Source organism: Onychomys torridus, chromosome 5 (assembly GCF_903995425.1).
Source record: "Onychomys torridus chromosome 5, mOncTor1.1, whole genome shotgun sequence".
NCBI lineage: Eukaryota > Metazoa > Chordata > Mammalia > Rodentia > Cricetidae > Onychomys > Onychomys torridus.
Window position 1 is genome coordinate 23,068,544 of NC_050447.1, and position 19,743 is coordinate 23,088,286.

Below are 19,743 nucleotides of genomic sequence, written 5' to 3' on the forward strand. Positions count from 1 at the left end.
GGGACCAGAGACGGATGGTGACTCAGCCCAATTCATCACCACAATGGAAAAACCCAGTCACCTGTCCTCCTGGCAGCAGGCACGGTGGCTTCTGCATCTGGAAGGGCAGCAAGCCACACTGCTTTGAAGGTCCTTTTGTCTTTCACCTGCTGGAAACAAGAATCAAGATGAGAAAACATGAGAGCACACTGGTGGACACTTGGGGCTCACTGCACAGAGCAAGTCTCGGGGACCAGGGACAACATGTAACTCAGCACCAGGATCCAAGTTAAATGGCAGAGCCCAGTTCCCTCTTCCTGGCTTCCCTTGCAGCTTTATCAGAGAGCCTGATCTGGGCTCTACCAACCAGATGTGCTCTGGGCTGTGAATCAGAAACTGAAACACGGCATCCCTCCCCCCGGTGAGGATGGCAGCAGCAATCACTCTGCTTCCAAGGCAGCTGTGGTCCAGATGGCAGTATCCAGTGTCTGTGTCCACAGGTACTTCTAGTTGAACTCCCCAGACCTGGAGACAGCCCTGGCAGTGTTAGCACCAGATCAAGGCTGCCTGCTGATCAAGCCTGGCTCCTGCCATCCTGAGTGGCCAGATCTTTTACCTAAGTCCCCTTGTGCCCCAGTTAACCAGAATAGATTGCTTCCTGCAGCAAACACCCTGCCTGACATTTTCAGTCTGCTTTCACAAGAGAAAAACGGGAGCTTTCTTCTCCAGCCTGGGCATGGCACAGCCAGTCTTTTGCTTATTCTGCAGAGCAGTGACTGTTGAGGCATCTTCCAAGGAACTAGGAAGAAGGCCAAGGACACTTCTTAGGGGCACCCTGTCCCTGCACAGGCTTGGCCCTCTGCTGTGTTCTGCTCCCCTCTGTTAAAACCCTGCTATCAAGCAGCCTTCAAGCGGCAGGCTGCCTCCACGGGGAACTGAAGAGGAAGGACGCCCCTCAGCACAGGGACTGACCATAGGTTCTTCTCTCCTGGCCCAGCACTAACATCCTGACAGTGTCTTGTCCAGAGCATCTGCTCCCACAGCACCCATGCTTGACTCAACAGTCTCCTGGGGCCTTCTACAGTCACCTTTTTTTCATCCTGTGGCAACTTGCCACACTCTGGGGGTGAAATGCAAATCCTGACCCAACAGAATGCTCACTCGATGTTAACAGGTCATGGGAGCCAAGCAGATTGTATGTATCAGTTTAAGGCCATTACAGACAGACAGACAGACAGACCGGAACTCTTGCCAGGAAGCCTTTTACAACCTCTAGGTCCTGTTTTCCTCCCTCTCTAGGCAAGAACTTGGACACACCGGGTATGACTAGCAATTCAAGTGCCAATGCAACACACACAATTGTCGATCTAGGTCAGGGGGATCTTTCTCACGCTATCAACAGTTATACCTCCCGCTGACTGAACTCTATGTGGCTGCTTGATGGCCATCACCATGTCAAGGGCCCACTGGGACTTGCTGAACATGTTTCTATCAGTCTGTGGACTTCTTTCTCTGAGAAATGCCCAGAAGAGAATGCATCCAAAACAAAGGAGGTGGATGCTAAGGGCTGTGCTCAGGAGGTATTCCTTAGGATCCCCATGCCAGGGCTCAGAACTTCATGGGGATGACAGGCCAGTACTCGGGCTGCTTCCTGTCATATTTCTTGTCAAAACTCAACTGTATGGAAGCCTCGATGGCCAGGATCTTGGGAGCACTCATCCCAGCCTGGCGATGTGCACCAGGCTTCTCTGATGGGGGTTTCACTGACAGGTGGTAACTGTGGTACAGGTCACAGTCGGCGTTCACAGGGCCACCCAGGCACTCCACACCCAGATTTTGCTGTTCCCTTTGCTCTTCTCTATGCTTCTTGGTCTCTGAAAAGTACTGGTGCAGCTCATCGGTGATTTCCAGATTGCTCAGGTCATTTGACTCTGCCTCCTGCACTTCCTCTTCACACAGTGCTCCATCTTCTCTAGTGGATGCCTGGGTCTCACTGCTGTCATAGAGAGGCTGCCCAGAGCTTTCAAAATCTAAAGACATGTAGGGTGACTCCTGCCAGGCCACGTACTGGGCTTGGAAGACTGAAAGACACCCCAGCTTCATAAGCACGAGGGCTCCAGGGAAGAACTGCTTGAGGCAAGAACCATGGGAAAATGAAACAGGAGTCCTAGATTTTGCAGGCGTCTGGTGGCTGTGCATCCAAGCTACTGCATGATAATAATGTTGCCAGTCTTGTGCATATACTGGATGAGAATACCAGCATTTGGTGGCTCTCCATCTTGATGCCATTATTGCTACCTCTGATTGGAAAATCCAAGCAGGCATTTGTGGGCACAAAGCTTACAATTGTCAGGCAGCGGAATGTCAGGCCATGGGTATTTTATCCTGTGGCTCGTTCTGAAATTATTGAAAAGAGTAGAAGTTGGAAAGTCTGACTCTATGAGGCAGTAATGATAACTTTATCATCATCATCATCATCATCATCATCATCATCAATAATAGCAAATACTTACGAACACTAAAAACACGTATCTGGCAAGACACTAAACATGTTCTTCATAGTCTATCATTTGGGGTGGTATGTATGTATGTGGTACAAGTGTATGCATATTTGCACTTGTGGGGCTGCCCGTGTGTACATGCCCCTGCTTGCCTCAAGTGGACACTGAGTGTCTCCGTTTTATTTACTGACTGAAGCAGTCTCTCTCAGTGAACCTGTAGCTCATCATCCAGCCAGCCTAGCAAGCAGGCCTCCACAGATTCAGCCTTTGCCTCCTGAATGCTGGGATTACAGATGGCCACGGAAGGGACTCTGGCCAGCTGGAACAGAGCAAGCATGGTTCCAGCAGCCCTTGTCCTTCTCCCTGACTCCCTCTGCCGTGCTAAAAACCGTTGGAGCACATTCCTAAAGCTAGCCCCAAGGTCTATTCCCTTATTTTTCCACTTCCTCCTCCTGAAGCTGACCACCAAGGTCCAGCTATCAAAGTATTGAGGTCCAGCCATCAAAAGCCCCCCATTTTGACTACCCTAATTAACATGCCCTATCAAAAGTAAACACCTCATCCTAACACGGGGTTCCCCTTGTACCTTTATAAACTGCTGTTTTCCTGTGCGCCATGTCTGTCTCCTCTCTATCTAGAGACAGTTCTTTGTTCCTCTGGGACAAAGTCCCCTGCTCCCTCTCCCTCGCTCCCTTCCCCTTCTCCCTCGTCCTCTGTCTCCTGTCTTTGTCTGTTATTCCTGCCCTCTGTCCCTCTGGGGCAAATAAGTCTCCTTTGTGCCGAGAATTTGGTCTTGGGGGTCTTAAGCCACTACCTTCCCTGTCAGCCACCATGCCTGCCAGGCTGTATGTGGATTCTGGGGACCTTAATTCCGTTTGCAGGGCAAGCGCTTTATGCTGAGCCATGTCCTCTGTAGCCCCTGCCCCATCATTTAATTCTTACTGGAGTCTTCTGAGGTCAGCTCCACCCCTGTTTCCGAGTATGAAGAGGCTGGAAGAGAGTAATATAAGCCAGAAGTCATAGGGGTGAAAATAACTAAATAAACAAGCATACAGTGCTTCAAAGTGCGGACCCCTACTTCTACCCACAGAACCATAGCCCAAGGAAAGAAGGACATTTCAGAGATGGTTCATTCTGTCACCAGACTGCCCCACCCCAGCTCTTTAACAAAGGAAGACACTTAGAGGGAGGGGTTTCCCAAACCTGCAGAAACCAAGCTTGCTGCATTGGTCTCAATGCTTAGCCAAAGCACCACAAGCTGTAAACAGGGAATATGTGCCCCACCTGCAGCCATCAAAATCTCAGCAGCTTCTCCAGCGGGCAGTGGAGTTAATTGACTGACACTTTAGGTGCTGGCCACCTGGAGCCAAGGCCAGCGTCTCAGTAGTCCACGCGGAGCGCTGTGCAGACCCGGGACCCTCTCTCGGAGCCCGCCCGAGGTGAGCCGTGGCCGGGATGCTGCAGACTGACTGCCTGGGTCTGGGCCAGGCTGTCGGTCGTCCCGCCAGGGCTCCCGCCCACTCCCACAGCCGGTGACAGCCCCGGTCCAGCCACCAACCGGACTCGCGGTTCGGCCCACGCCCACCCACCCACATGGGCACGCCCCCGCGGCGCGGCGCCCCGCCCCCAGCTCCGGGGCTTGCTTGTGCCGGGAACCTGCACCGCTCGTGGGCGGCGGCGTCCAGGCCCGGCTCCCGCCTGCGCGACCGTGTCGCTCGGCAGCCTGGGTGAGTCGCCGCGCCCTCACCCCTGTCAGCCCCTCTCGGTGCAGCCACACTGCAGCCCCGCACCTTCTTCCGCGGCCACCTCCCGCCCACGCGAGGGCGACGCCCTGTCTCCCAGCCAGCCATCCCTCGCCCGCTTGGCTGGGACCCCCGGACCCCCGGAGACCGAGGGCACTTGTCCTGCCGGGGGCGGCAGGCGTCTTTATTCGCGCGGGGCCCCTCCCGCGGTGCCACACTCCCCCCTTTCGGCGCTCGCCCCGGCCAGGTGGCGGCGGGAGCCTTTTGGGGTGCGCGGCTGTGCCATTGGTGGATTTTTTTAAACCCTGCTGGAGGGGGCGGTGAGCGCTCCGCTCTCCCGGCTGCTGCTCCCGCCGCTCCGGCTCTCCCGCCGCTCCTCTCTGCGGCTGCCGCGCGCCTCGCCCCGGGCGGCCCAGCGCGCTCCTCGGACGCCGAGATGAAGGTGCTGGGACACAGGCTCCAACTGCTGACAGGTACCGCAGCCCGCCGATCGACCGCCGCTGCCGCTTTCCGACTTGGAGCGGGCTCGAGGCGCGGTGGCCCGGGTTGGAAGGGACACTCCCGGCTGCGCGTTCCCAGTGGAACGAAACCTGAGGCACACCGGGCTCTACCGAGTCCCCGGCGCCGCCGGCGTCTGGGAGGGTGGAGAGCCTGCGCCTGATGGCAGTCCGCGGGAGAGGCCCCCCGAGGTGTCCCGCCAGCGGAGCTCCCAGCGGCATCCCCAAAGGAGCTCCGGAGTCTGTCTTCCAGTCAACTCTGGCTTGTCCCCTGAGAAAGCAGCCCTGAGCCTCCTGGGGGAGCGGGGAGAACCTGTGAAGGGCCTCTTCCTGCTCCCCTCTGATGGTTAGAACCACCTTTCTCTCTGGGGAGAAGTTAATTGGTGGAAGTAGAGTCAAGTGGCCTGGGAAGGTGGAAGCTAGGTTGAATCGTGATGGCTGGGGCCAATCACCTTGGGGCCACCGTGGAGAAGAAACCAGATGTCCTCCTGCTGAGGGCATCCTGGGGCCAGTGGCTGGAATGTCTTGGAGAAGATAGATGCCTAGAGGAGATGGGGAAGGGAAGAAGGACAAGGGCCAGGTGTCTGAACGGTAGATGCTCCTCACACACGAAGCCAGTAGCACTGGAGGCGTCTGTGTTCCCAGTGTGGAGGTGGACACCTGGGCTGGAGGTGACAGCCCCTCCAGACCCCACTGGACCCAGCTGGGCAGTTTTCAGGTGCTCCACCCATGTGTACCCGATAAACATATTCCAAGAGATGCCTTCCGGCACTTGGGGTCCTGGTAGAACACAGGACCCTTGCTGTAAGGTGAGGAAGGGGCCGCCGCCCTGCGTGTGTACTTGGGATCTGGGGCAGGGAGCAGATTAGAGCAGGCGGCTGCATTAGAAAGAATTGCAAGTAGAACTTTCTGTTCATGGAAAGGGTGGTCACATTTCAAGCTGAAGAGTCAAGGGGTGGTGGTCTGTGTGTACCCCAGGGTGTGAGTGACTTGATCTGGTATAGCACTGGAGAGCCTCTGTGTGTGTGTGTGTGTGTGTGTGTGTGTGTGTGTGTGTGTGTGTGTGTGTGGTGGGGTGTTAGAAGAGGAAAGTAGGCCAGATGAGGGTTTGGGCTGTATGCTAAACCACAGTGGGCCGTGCTGGGCTCACAGAGAAGGGCAGGTGGAGATTTCCTGGGGCCTTGGAAACCCTGGCTGGGTGTTTTTGGCACTCACCACCTCCTTCCAGCTTTTCCTTATGGCACTCACCTGAGACAGACCTGGCCACTCACCTTGAAGAGAGCTGTAGCCACATTAACTTCCCCAAAACACTCAGACTGGGAGGAGGGGACTGTGCAGCCAGGGGCTTAGAGTCCTGCTTCAGGGCAGGACCAGGTCCTCTCTTCCCCATCTGGCCCTCAGAGGGGGATGATATAGTGATGGCCCCACAGTGAGGGTCTGGACATTGGTTCTGTGTGCAGCGTGCTCTCAGACCCAAGTTGAGCTGGGGCAGCCTTTCTGAACCCCTGGCCAGGTTTCCACAGGACTCTTACTGTCGTAAGCCCCCAGGGTGCTCGGCCCGACTGTGGCCAGGCGTGGTGGCACACCTGTAGACTTGTCACCCGGAGGCTGAAGCATGAGGATGGTACGTTTAGGGCCAGCCTGGGCTGTATCATGAGTTCTTCATCCTGTTATCTCCCTCACGCACCCTCCCTCACTCGCTGCCTTCCCCTACTCCCTTTTGTCTTCTTCATGTCTCATAGGTTTGGATTCAAACTCTAGCCACAGCTAGTAATGATCTTAAACAGGCTGTTTAACCTCTAGCTTTTTTTCGAGACAGGGTTTCTCTGTGTAGCTTTGGTGCCTGTCCTGGATCTCGCTCTGTAGCCCAGGCTGGCCTCAAACTCACAGAGATCCGCCTGCCTCTGCCTCTCGAGTGCTGGGATCAAAGGTGTGCACCACCACCTGGCTCCCTCCAGCTTATTGTCTCATAAAGACACCTGAGAGACGTCATGAGGTCTTCTGAGACAGAGCAGCATCTGGCCAGTGATCTACCTTGATCTCTGAGCTCGCTCCTCAGTGCCCTGAGGTCTCCTGTCCCCTCTTCTCCACAGTATCCAGGCCCCTCCAGGGTCTCCCAATCCCCTCACTGGGCTCTCTGTACAGTAGACCTCTGAGGACCAGGAAACCCCACTCCCTGGCTACAGCCCAGCACCCCCAGTGAAGCAGTGGTGTGTACATTCGAGCTGGAGAGGGAGGACTCAGGGTCCTAATTCCAGTCCCCAAAGGAGGTTCTGGGCCTCAGCAGACCCACCAGCAATCAGGCACTATTTAAATGTATCCTGGAACTGTGGGAGGCACTCCATGACTATACTTTCATATACTTGAAAACTTGGTCCCCAGCTGGGAGGAGTGGGGTCAGGAAGTGGGGTTTCCAGGTCCTCAGATGTGGGGAGATGGACACTCTGTCCCACTGTGTGGAAGAGAAGAAGCTGGTATCACCCTTGTGAAGAGCAAAATTGGTCGTGGTGTGTCAGGTCGGAACAATGTGCCCCTGCAATTGAAGTTTTAGGAACAAATAAGGGTGAGTGCAGGGGTGTCCACTGAGGACACCTGTCATTATTCACCGGAGAAAGTGGCCAGAGCCAGTTTGAAGCAGCCGAGGACACATGCACAGGCCGCTGCTAATTTCACTGCCAAAGGTCGTTTACCCAGCACCCAGACGTCCCCTGCAAACTGTGTAGTGACGGTGGTGTGGCAGCTTGCAGGTATGTGGCACTCTCCACGTGTTGGGGCGCAGTCTGAGGCGCCTTCTATATGTTATCTCGCTGTCATATGAGCAGTGGTCTTCCCTTTTTAAGGAAACTGAGGCACAAAACAGGAAGATCACTTGCCAGAGGTGACGTAGATGTCAGGGGACTGGCTGGACTTCCAGCCGGGAGAGCTACTCTAGAGTCTGAGACGTTTCCTTAGAACCCCATTTCCTGCATTAAAAAGTGACATTTTCAAGGCTAGAGCTCTTTAGCCCCCCCCCCAAAGCTTTTTCAGGGTGGTTATGGGCGTTGAAAAAGCCCTGCTGGGTAGATGGCAGAAATCACAGCCCTTTCCTCCCTCTCCCAGGACACATACAGCTTTCACTTTTTCTTTCCTCCTTTTTCTTGGTGAATGCATGTTACATGAACATCAAGTTTACTTTTTTTTTTTTTAAAGACAGACTCTTTTGCAGCTCAGGTTGGTCTTGAACTCAGTATAAACTGAAGATGACCTTGATACTCTGATCCTCCTGCCTCCACTTCCCAAGTGCTGGAGTTATGAGAATGTGCCACCATGTCCAGTTTGTATGGTGCTGGGGATTGAACCCGTGACTTAAAGTCACACTAGGCAAGCCCTGTACTAACCGAGCAGCATCCCTGTACCAACCGAGCAGCATCCCCAGCACTTAAGTTCTGCTCCTGCAGACTGAGAACTAGCCAGGCATGACCGTTCACACCCGTGATCCTCGCACTTAGGAGGCTGAGGGAAGATGGTAGGTTTGGGCTAGCATGGGTTACAAATGGAGACAGCCTCAGTAAAAATAAAAACACAGATAAATAAAACTGAAAACGGCAGATTCAGGAGAGAACTGTGAGGACTGTGATTCCAAGGAAGCTCGTCCTGTGAGCTCAGAGAGAGTGCTAGATCTGTCTTGCCGAGGGGGAGATCCTGGGATGCAGTCGGTCTGAGGGCATGTGGGAGCTGGCCTTCCAGGACCGAGGGGAAAAAGATACTGCAGCCAAGTGAGCATCCCGGCAGAGGTAGAGCTACAGGAGCACAGTATCATGATCCTACTTTCTGCCTCAGCATAAATACATACCTCAGTTTCCCTTTTATGTATTCAGGGTGTACTAGTCGGAAGAATGGCCCCAAGCGGGTATTTTGACCTTAGTCCTTAGAACCTAGGAAGGTTAGCATATGTACTAAAGAGACCATGCTGATGAGATTGAAGATTTCTGGAGACATTTGGAGAAAGTTCCTGGATTAGCAGGTGGGCCCTTTGTGTACCAAGCCACCGAGCCAAAGATGTGAGCGGGGAGGAAGGGAGCAAGTCTGCCTCACAGACCCCTTGACTTCACCCAGCAGTGCTGACTGCAGGGCTTCAGCCCTCCAGAACTGTAAGGGAGTCAAGTCCAGGTAATGAAGATTCATTATGATGATGCCACCAAGATAATGAAGATTTATCAGACCTGGTAGGCCCCTCAGGGTTGGGCTCTGCAGGGCTGTTTTCCATCAACCCTGGCTATATGACCTGGAGCTGAGCTTGGCTGTACCCCAGTGTGACCCTAGGCTCAGCTTATAAAGCTCCATAGAAGCCTGAATTGGCTGTGTGCGTCCACCCTGTCTGCCACACCGTAGTCCCCTCAGGTACACACACACAAACATAGAGGTGGGGGGGGGAATAGAGAGAGAGAAACAGAGAGAAAGAAACAGAGAAAGACACAGAGAGAGACCCATACCCTTCCTGGCTTGTAAGCCTTTGGAGTCCAATCTTTAGATGAAATGTCTGCTGCAGAGTGACTGATGGAACACACATCTTTGGGACATACCAGCTTCTTCAGCCCACTTCAGGCAGGTAGCAGGGTGGGTACTATATTGGTGTGCCCCATCTAAGGCAGGTGGGAAGATACAGGGATCTCAGTCATTTTGGAGGACACAGAGGAAGTACTGGGTATCTTTCTCCAGAGTAAGGGCATAGTCCCATAACTGAGTCTAGGGTTTGTAACCTCAGGCCATACTCTGTATTCAAAAAAATTTTCCCATAGCTCTAATAGCCAGACCTTGGATACCAGAAATGGCTTTAGCAGTGTTAACCCCTTGATACACTGTGGTGGATGTGCCTGGTAGGCTGGGGTGGAGCCTAGGGTAGGAGTAGGATCTGGGGCAGGGTGGACCCTTCCCGTGGTGAGGTGATCCTTGTAGCTAATGCCCAAGCCTGCTCCTCACCCACATGGCAGAGTGCTGGGCTGTTGATGCCAAAGCCTTCCTAGCTGTGGGGTACTCCCTGACACATGGCAATGGGGGAGGACTCTAAGTTGGCTTGGGGGTTCACCACCACAGCTCAGGAGGCACCTTTGGAGATTCCTGTATTTGAAGAGACCTGTACTGTCCTAAAGTGGATGGTGGTGTGCCCATTGGAATGTGGGGAGAACAGCCTCTCTCCAGGCCAGAAAGACCCTCTGAGCCCACCCCATGGCATGACCGTGTGTGTGTGTGTGTGTGTGTGTGTGTGTGTGTGTGTGTGTGTGTGATTTCCATAGGGACAGATGCTGAGCTTCACTTGGCCCTTTGAGCCCAGGGCAGGGGGGACTTGGAAGGGGCAGTGTTGGGCTCCACTCTTGTTCATTTGGTTGTTTGGACTGGCAGATTCCTTAGGCCCTTCCTCATGACAGGTCATCCTCTGATACGCCAGCAAAGAGCTCTTCCCTGAGGATTCCAACAAAAGCCTGCTCTGAGTGGAGGTACTGCCTCACCCTGAGCCCTCTCTAAGACGTGGCCGTGTGCCCATCCACTTGGCTTCCATAGAACATCACTCTTGGTCCTCATACTCACCTGTGGACTCTGGTCTCCGGGGTCACCTTGGAAGCGCCAGCCTCCCGAAGACCTGGGTACACACTAGGCTCTTCTTCCTTCCACCGTCTCTCCCCAACCTGGCTCAGGTCTGAAAGCAGACACCTTCCCCTCCCCTGGCCTCTTCTCCCCAAGGTTTTCCCAGTGACCCAGGACAAGCGTCAGGCCACCCTGCCCTCTGCCTACTTTCACATCGGAAGGCCCTACTGTTTCTGCTTAAAGCGCCCGGCTCGGAGGGCTTCTTTCATCCCATCTGGCCTCATACTTTCTGCGTAGCTGAGGATGATCTTGAACTTCTGAATGTCGGCCTCTACCTCCCAAGTGCTGGGATTATAGGAGCCACCTCAGGGCCCTGCCTCAGTTTCCCTATCAGCTTTCAGGGCTGATTTGACCGGCTCCACTCCACCTTTTCTGCTCACGTCCCTTCCTCTCCCCCAGGGCTCTGCTCCAACTGCCTGTTCCCTTTCCTTGAACCCACAGAGCAGGCAAGCACTCACCTTTGACCTTGGTTATTTCTCCATCTTGGATGCTCTTCCCAGACTCCCAGGCCTCCTCCTTACCTTCCTCAAGCCTTCAGCAAGGTGACACCTCTAAACACCCTGATTTAAATGGCAACCCCAGTCCGCACTCTGTCCCTTCCATGGCCTCCATCCGCAAAAGCACACAGGTCTGTTAGTTGTTTGCTCTGCTCCAGCCCCACACAGGTTGGAATCTGTTGTCAGTGTTTCCCTCCTAGTTCCTGAGACAGGGCCTGAAGCCTCCAGGTCTCGTATCTCTTACATGGCCGAGACCAAAAGTGGTTCAGATTTCAGAGTTCTTAGAATGGGGGATATTTGACTGTTCTCATGGAGCATCCACAGAACCCAGGGTCTGAAATGCTCAGATTAAAACTTTGAATGTGGGGTGAGGTGAGTGAGTGTGTGTGTGTGTGTGTGTGTGTGTGTGTGTGTATGTATCACACTAGTGCTCAGGAGGCAGAAGCAAGCAGATCTCTGTGAGTTCAAGGCCAGCCAGAGTTACACAGAGAAACCTGTCTCGGAAAAAACAAAACAAAAAAAAACCACAAAACTTAAAAACAAAAACAAAACATGCCAATGTTCAGAAAGCTTCAGACCTCAAATGATGCCCTCCAAAGTTTCCAAGTTTAACTGGACGAGGTGGCACACACATGTGACCATCCCTGGGCAGCCAAGGCAGGATGGAGAGGTCAAGGTCATATATCAGAGCATTGCAGGCCTTCACATTAGTGAGGTCCACCAGTGACCTGTGCCCAGATGATATCTGGCCAGTGAATGGCTTGGGTCACCTGCTCACCACTGGGCCACCATCATCCCTACCTAAAGCATGTAGATTAAGGATTTCAGACCCTCCAAGGGAGGCATGGATGCTGCCGCATGAGGAGATGACAGCAGGTGGCATCCTCCTACAAACCGGGCTGGCAGGTGGTTGGTGCCGTGCGGTCCTGTTCCGTGGGACATTGATTTTTAAAGTGCTAATTAAACAGGTGCTTTGGTGAGGAAAATGCCCTTAGGAAGGTGTGTGTCAGCCTCTGTCCTGAGAGTGTGTTACAGAATCTGAACACTCGGCTTATTACCTTTTTGAATCTTAACACCAGGATCGGGACCAGTGTGTCTTTGTTTCTGGGAAATTCGCCAGGTCGGGCAGACACAGCTGAGTTGAGTGGGATGCCTGTGCTGAGGAACTTTGAGAATTTGTGACGGAAGTGCCAAACGAAGCTTTGAACTTGTGTAGGTCACGGTTACCCGTGCGGGTGCCAACCAGTGCAGTCCTGTGAGCTGGGGGACAGAGATGGGAACTTAAGACCCCCAGAGAGAATGTCAGCAAGGGACTGTTGTTGCTGGGGGGTAGGGGGATGGGAGACTGCGATGGGGGCCGACTGCAGGACCAGGAGCATGGGCACTTCCTGTTTGCATGTGGGAAAAAGCCCGCCCGTGCCCTCCCGGTGACCTCTTTGTGCATGTAGGGTGGGTCTCTTCGCCAAGAAAATTGTCTCAAACATGCATTAGTGTCAACTGTATGTGACAGAAATTTGTTGATGACAGTCACCGATTAAGCAGACTGCTCCCCTCTCCACGCCGGGCCTGGATTCCTAGTTACCTCTGTTGCTCAGGTGCTGTTCTATTGCCCTGTTATTCATAGCATCCTTCCTCTACATCCAGAGTAGCTGCTCAGGCTCCTGCCATCGTATCTGCCTTCTAGCCAACTGGCAGAAAGAGCCAAAGCACAGTTTATCTTGGGCCAGTGAAATGGTTCACTGGAGAAAGGCATTTGTAGCGGAGCCTGATAATCTGAGTTCCAGCCACAGAAACCCAGGTGGTGGAAGGGAACTGACTCCCACAAATTGTCCTCTGACCTTCACAAGCAGGATATAGCACGTGCACATCCATCCATGCACACACAAAACAAAACAATGATATACCTCATCCTTAAAGAATGCTACGCCAAAGTCACATGCTACACAATCAGATGTTACAGCTCACGGTCATGAGTATCAGCCCCATCACCAGCCTGCTCATCTAAAATTCTGGGATCTCTCAGTGAGGAAAGGGGGACAACAGGTATTGGGTTGGCATCATCTCTGCTGAAGCGGGACCCTGCTTGGGCTCCACACAGTTGCTGCCAGTGGATGTGGTTAGGATTTCTGCTCCCTCTGCCCTGGGTCTGGGGATTGGAAGCTTCCTGCCTGGAGCTGTGTTGTCTAGAGGAAGGGAGCTCACACAGTGGTGCTGTGCCTCCACTTCCAGCTTCAGAGAGAGCCACTGGCCATCTTGAGCGCATGCTTGAAATCTGGCCACCTCGGAGGCTAGGAGCACCCCACAGTTCATGGCAAGTTGGCAGCACAGCTCTACTGACCTTGCTGTCTCGGGAGCCTGGAGATAGTAGAGCGGGTGTCAGCGGCACAGTGTGCTCTGGAGAAATGCTGCAGAGACCAGGTTGGCATTCGGGGACCAGCAGCAGTGAGAGGGCCCGAGGCAGGGATTGGAAGGCAAGGAAGCTGAAGCCATTTATTTCCCCGTTTTCTCCAGAGTCCTATGAGGGAGCTGGACTGTTTGTTTGGTTTGGTTTGGTTTTTGAGACAGGGTCTCTCTATGTAGCTCTAGCTGTCCTGGAGTTCACTATGTAGACCCGGTTGGTCTCCAATTTGCAGAATCCTCCTGCCCCTGCTTCTGAGTGCTGGGATTAAAGGCAGGCACCACGCCCAGCTGAGGCAGCTGTTACTGAAAGTCAGTCTTAAAGTTCCAAACAGTCCACTGTGATTTCAAAGACAAACCATGAGTGGTGAGAACCCACAGTGGACTGGGAGACACCCCACAGTGAGGACCAGAGTTCAGCCCCCCAGAACCCGTGGAAATCTGCCACCTGTAATCCAAGGGAGGCAAAAAGATTTGCAGAGTAAACGGCATGACTGAGATGGGAACTCAGTTTAGGGGAGACCCTACCTTGATGTACGAGGTGGAGCACCATCAAAGAGAACACCTGGTGTCACCTTGGTCCTACACACACACACACACACACACACACACACACACACACGCACGCACGCACGCACGCACACACGCGCGCGTGTGTCCCTCATCTTGTAGGCAACAATTCTAAATCTTTTTGTACCTGATGAAATAAAACATGGTGGATCCCCCAGCATGCACAGGCCCCAAGTTTGATCTTCAGCACTGACAAAGAAAAGGATAATATAAGCCAGATTTCTCACTATTTGATAAAGGAAAGAAGCTAAGCTAAGTCTGTGGTGGTGTCCAACTGTACTTAAAGGAGTTAGAAGTCTAGTTCCAGGCTCCTTGGATGGTCACAGTAGGATGGCTGTAGAGCAAACGTTCATGTTAGTACCATACATCCTCCTGGGCAGACAGGACCTGGAGCAGTGACACTTGTTCCCACATCTTGCTTCCTAAACCACATCCTCTGTAACAGCAGCCAGGGACCCTGGAGAAGAAGGTGCCGTGGGGCATGCAGAGCACCCTTGAGAAGTATGTGCCATGCCAAATGTAGCCGGACAGTTAGTGGCTACTCAGAAAGTGATGGGTTCATGCTGAAAGGACAAAGTGCCAACTGAGAAGGGATGGGAGGTAGCTAAAGACTGCCCACTTTGAAGGAGAGAAAAGCCACAACAGAATTTACCCTGTGGAATCAATCTCCATGAGTCTGTTGTGATTCGGTGAAATGATGGGATGGATAGCTACATGGAGGAGAAAGGGTAGTCCTTTCTCACAGACTCCCAACTCGCAACTGGACAGAAGGCTGGAAATAGAAAATTATCATTTGACAAACACCATGGTAAGAATTGTGGACAAGAGTCACCAAGGGCTGCTAAAATTAGCCTGGGAAAGTATGAGAAGAAACGGGGTGTTGGTGGAGTACCTTCCTGTGTGATAACCAGTTACAAAGAGAGATAGTTCCAGCAGCAGAGAAGCCCAGCAGGTGCCACCTCCCAGCCACGATCAAGGTCACCAGCCCCTGCGGTGGCACCACGAGCCCATTGTACCAGGCAGTTCTGAGCCCGCACACAGTTTTTCCTCTGTCCTTGCCCCAAATGCCTAACCTTGACTCTAATCAAGATCAGGCACAGACTGGGGGCATTGTTCAAGTTCACTGACCAGACTTTCTTCCAGAGTGTCACAGTTAGGAAAAACCAAGGGCTGGGGGCCTGTGCCAGCTGGAGAATGAGGAGCCGTGACAGCCGAAAGCTACTAGGTCCTGAACCCCCACACCTCAGCATCAGGCCAGCATGCTGACAGTGAGGCACCCATGCTGTCTTTCCTCTCTTCCAACTATATTTGTGCCTCCATAGCATGAGATCTTGTGGGAAGCTGGGCCAGAGGTGTGTGTGTGGGGGGGGGGGGAGTTCTGTAGTGTGTGTGTGTGTGTGTGTGTGTGTGTGTGTGTGTGTGTGTGTGTTATAGTTTATCTGTAAGATAAAGTGGGGGAAACACAATGGTTTATTGCAAGCGGTTTTTGTCCTCATCGATGTGTAAAATGTGTTGCCTGTGATCCAGTGGTGTCTTCGAGGAGATGAAATTTGATATATGGAATAGAAATCTGTTTGATCACCTCCAAACCAGCACCCTTCCTGACAGGTGAATTGTTACTTTACCTGAAGTCACGTGAGGATTTCATTTTGAATTTGCTGACACAGGCACCCGCTTGGTGCATATCTCTTACATAAATGGGATTTTTTTATACTTACTGCGCAGCACATCCTTTGTCCCTAACTGTGTGTTTCAGAGTGACGCCGTCTTTTTTTACGGTTGCATGACATCCTAAGCGTAGATGCTCTGTATGTAAGTGGTCTTCTGTTCATGTGAACTGCTTGAGTGATTTCACTCCTCCAGCAGAGTTTGGGGGTCCTCAGAAACGTCTCTCAGCACACCTATGGCATTTCCTCTGGGCTTCGTACCCAGACACAGAGTTACAGCGTTGACAAGCTACCAAGTTGCTCCCCAAATAAGTTGCCCCCAGCAGCCCAGCCAGCTGCATTGTGACTATGTCCCCGCCCCGCCCCGGAGGCCTCACTGCAGGAACTAGCTTCGTCTTCCAGTTTGTAGCCGTGAAGAACATGATGATGGCTGGGGTCGGGGAGCAGACATTTGTAGGAACCCAGTGAGAAAGCAGGAGAGCAGGTCTCTTTCAGGTCTAGAACAAACCAAGGGGCAGCAGTTAGAGGGGAAGATGGGAAGCCAGCCAGAGAAGAAACATCCTATGTCCTCAGGTCCAGCCTGCGTCTCCCCAGGGAGGTGGAACCCCTGCTGCATGGGGACGTTCCCAGACCCTCCCTGGGTTCACAGCACCTTCCCTGGAGTGCGCCTCTCCTTCCATGCTGTCTTCTCATTAGTGAGATGGAGACGTTGAAAAGGGTCCCCACCCTCTGTGGTCAGGATAGGGAAAAGGGGCAGCATCCGGGGAGATAACTCCACCCCCTAATTTTAGGAGTCTTGAGGTTCAGGGTCAGGTGTGGGTGGAGCAGTGGGGGACCCTAGGCCAGCCATATCTGGAAGGGTGTTGGGATGTGCAGGTTTGGTGGCTCTCCTTGTGACCTCCGCCCCTGTGGTGGGGACCCCTCCTCCTAGCGCTGTGGGCCTTCCAGTGTTTGTTCATTTGGCTACTCTTGCGATGATGGACCTTGTAACTGTCGGGAATGCAGCACAGCTGGGCAGCAGGGACTGGCCTTGGTCTTGACTGGCCAGGTGCCCTCATAGGTGGAAAACAGACGCCTTCCTCGGTCCTCTCTTCCGCCTTGGCGGCCCTGGCACACCTGGACGTTTCTGCATTTGTGGCCTTGATGTTGCTCAGGTCTTGTGACTCCCTTCTAGTGTTTCTGGGTGGGCAGTTGATGGGCATTTGGGGGGCAAGGAGCACTCCAGAATACTGAATGTTGGGAGGAGTCCCACAGGGGAGATACTCTAAAATCTCCATAGCGGGGCTGGAGAGATGGCTCAGAGGTTAAGAGCATTGACTGTTCTTCCAGAGGTCCTGAGTTCAATTCCCAGCACCACATGGTGGCTCACAACCATCTATAAAGAGATTTGGTGCCTTCTTCTGGCCTGCAAGCATACAAGCAGACAGAACACTGTATACATTATAAATAAAATAAATCTTAAAAAAAAAAAAATCCCCAGACTGGAGAGATAGCTCAGAGGTTAAGAGCACTGGCTGTTCTTCCAGAGGTCCTGAGTTCAATTCCCAGCAACCACATGGTGGCTCACAACCATCTGTAATGAGATCTGGTGCCTTCTTCTGGCCTGCAGGAACAAATGCAGGCAAAGTGCTGTATACATAATAAATAAATCTTTTAAAAAAATCCCCATATTTATCTCCAGCATCCCTCCCTGCCTGTCCTACCGCTGACTGACAGGTCCACCTAGAAATAGCAGGGTGGGGCCTGGTCAGTACTCGAGCAGGAGACAAAAGTCTTCCGTTACAGTTTTTCTTTCTTCCGTGTGGTGCTTGAGACAGGAAGTAGAGATCCCCTCGGGATGGGCACTGGACCAGGGAGCTACAGCCCAGCCCAGCATGGCCTTATGCAGCCGCTGGCTCTGCAGCCCTACCCCACCCCCTAAGCTTTCCAAGGCAGGCATTGGAGGCCAGAGCTCCTCTCCATGACTTCCAGCGGCCTCCTTGTGATCTGTGCACACAAAGCCGGCCAGTGAGTGATGGCGGACATTGCCCAGCACTGTGGGGACCATGGCCGTGGCCTGACCACTGTAAGTGCTGCGGGGGTTGGGGTCACCTCAGCCCTGTTTCCAATGAAGGCTCCACAAGCCTCTAGGGAGTGAGTGGTCTAGAGGAAAAAGAGCAGAGGGGAGAGACTCTGGTGGCATTCTCAGGCCCCAGGGCTGCCTGTCATCTCTACCTGCTCCACTCAGATCTCATCCAGGCTCCACCGGGAAGACATACCTCCTCCACCACCCAGCTGCTGTGCGGGGAAGCAATGGAACTTCCTGAGGAAGAATGTCCTTTGCTGTTCTCAGGGAGATGTCACTCTAGCCTCTGCTGGACAGCCCCCCCCCACACACACACACACCCGCCCCCAGCAGGCTGGGCTGACCATTTCCCTAGGGTGGAGGCAGTCTGGGTTCTCTTCTCCTCTCCCTACCCCTTCCTGCCACTCCCTCATCACAGACCATCTGTCCTTGCACTGCCCACCCTCAGCCCTTTTAATAGCACTGTCCCTAGAGAGACGGGCCTCCAGGTGGCTTCACAGCGGGTGGGGGAGGGCGGGACATCCCAGTGCCTTGAGATGAGGTGGGTGTCAGGGAGGCAGGTGGCTAGGAAAGTCCTAATGAAGGAGGTTTCTCGAGGTGGGCGCCTTGCTGAGCTCCCACTGGGGTGGATGGATGAGTGTGCACACAGCAGAAAAGAAGGGAGGAAAGGGCAGAGGGAGAAGAGAGGACGCCATTCTAAAAATACAGCCCATCTGCGTTGTCGTCCTGTGAGCTAGTTTCCTGGGAAACCTCTGGGAACAAAAAAGCTCAGCAGGGTGGCAGGGTGTGATCCTGTGGGGACCGAGGACTTAGGGCGGCATGTCCTCCTGCCTCCTGGGCTGAGGGTTAGGACGAAGGCCAGACCTGGGCTCCATCCAGGCCTCGGACCTTTGACATCGTTCTGTAGGAGGGGCAAACAGGACAGGGTGGCTTCTGACCGGCCAGCTGCTGGGGACCCACTGCAGGGGAGGAGGGGGAGGCTAGAGACAGATTCATCCCTTCATCCTTTAGGTGACCCGGCATTAGAGTGTGAGCACTGAGCACTAGGCATCCAGTCCGAGTTGGGATGGGGGGGGGGGGGGGGGAGGGCACGGCTCATTTAGCCTCAGTCTCCTCACCTGACTTTCGGTCAGGGTGAAGTGAGATAGCGCAAGAAAAACTTCACAAACATTATAAGGAGGAGGAATTGTGCTGGACGGTGGTGGCGCACGCCTTTTAAACTCAGCACTCAGGAGGTAGAGGCAGGCAGAGCTCTGTGAGTTCTAGGCCAGCCTGGTCTACACAGTAAGTTTCAGGACAGCCGGGACTGTTACACAGAGAAACCCTGTCTCAGAAAAAACTAAGCCAGCCTGGTCTTCATGGTGGACCTGTAACTACTGTTACAGATTAACCCACAGATTAACACACAGTGTGAGACTCTGTCTCAAAAATTAATTGCATTCTTTTTAAAAATGTCTCCCCCTACACTTCAGAGTGGACCTCGTATTTTCTTTTTCTCTCATAAATTACATCCTGACTGCAGTTTCCGCTCCATCCCCTCTCCCCAAGTCTCCCCTTTATCTCCCTTCTCCCCCAGATCCACACTCCCCCTCCAGCCTCCCCTCAGAAAGGAGCAGGCCTCCCAGGGACATCAGCCAAACACTGCACTACAAGGTACAATAAGACCAGGCACAAACCCTCACGTCAAGACTGAAGGAGGCAGCCCAGTAGGAGGAAAAGGGTCCCCAAAATAGGCAAAAGAGTCCCCCACACCCCACTAGGAATTCCACAAGAACACCAAGCTACTCAGCCATACTATATATGCAGAGGACCTAGATCAGACCCCTACAGGCTCCCTGGTCTCTGCAAACACCCGTGAGTCCTGGTCGGTTGATTCTGTGGGCTGTGTTCTCATGGTGGACACCCTATTTTCAATCCTCACAAATCCCTCCAGGAGCAAGCCTGAAACTAGTTGTTTATTATGAATATTAAGTCAGGGTTTTACTGGGTATCTCAGAACTCGCACCCCACCCCACCCCACCCCACCCCACCCCACCCCGCTGCTGTAGCTTACCCTCCATCATGCTCCCTCCTGGGAACTTCAGGCTCTTCTTGTGGGGCCATTTGAATCTCTCATACATGGTATGATACCGAATGCTTTTTAAAACAGTCATTACCTTTGTTATACATGTGTGACGACATGCATGCAGAGGTTGGAGGACACTTG

General features: G+C 53.3%; 1 protein-coding gene and 1 pseudogene across 3 annotated transcripts in view; one reads left to right on the forward strand and one right to left on the reverse strand.

Moving 5' to 3' along the window:
- Positions 1-888: 888 nt before the first annotated feature.
- Positions 889-4,769, reverse strand: LOC118583444 (annotated as a pseudogene).
- Positions 4,126-19,743, forward strand: part of Ndrg4 (NDRG family member 4) — a 35,972-nt gene continuing 20,354 nt past the window's right edge. The window contains exon 1 of one of the 3 annotated variants that reach the window (XM_036186772.1): positions 4,126-4,207. Coding sequence is in view for 2 of the 3 variants with exons in the window: in XM_036186768.1 (XP_036042661.1) it covers positions 4,659-4,695 (37 nt within the window). In the remaining variant the exon portion in view is untranslated. Of the gene's footprint in view, positions 4,208-4,576; positions 4,696-19,743 lie in introns of those variants that run through there. The other 2 variants (XM_036186768.1, XM_036186767.1) reach the window with 2 other exon arrangements.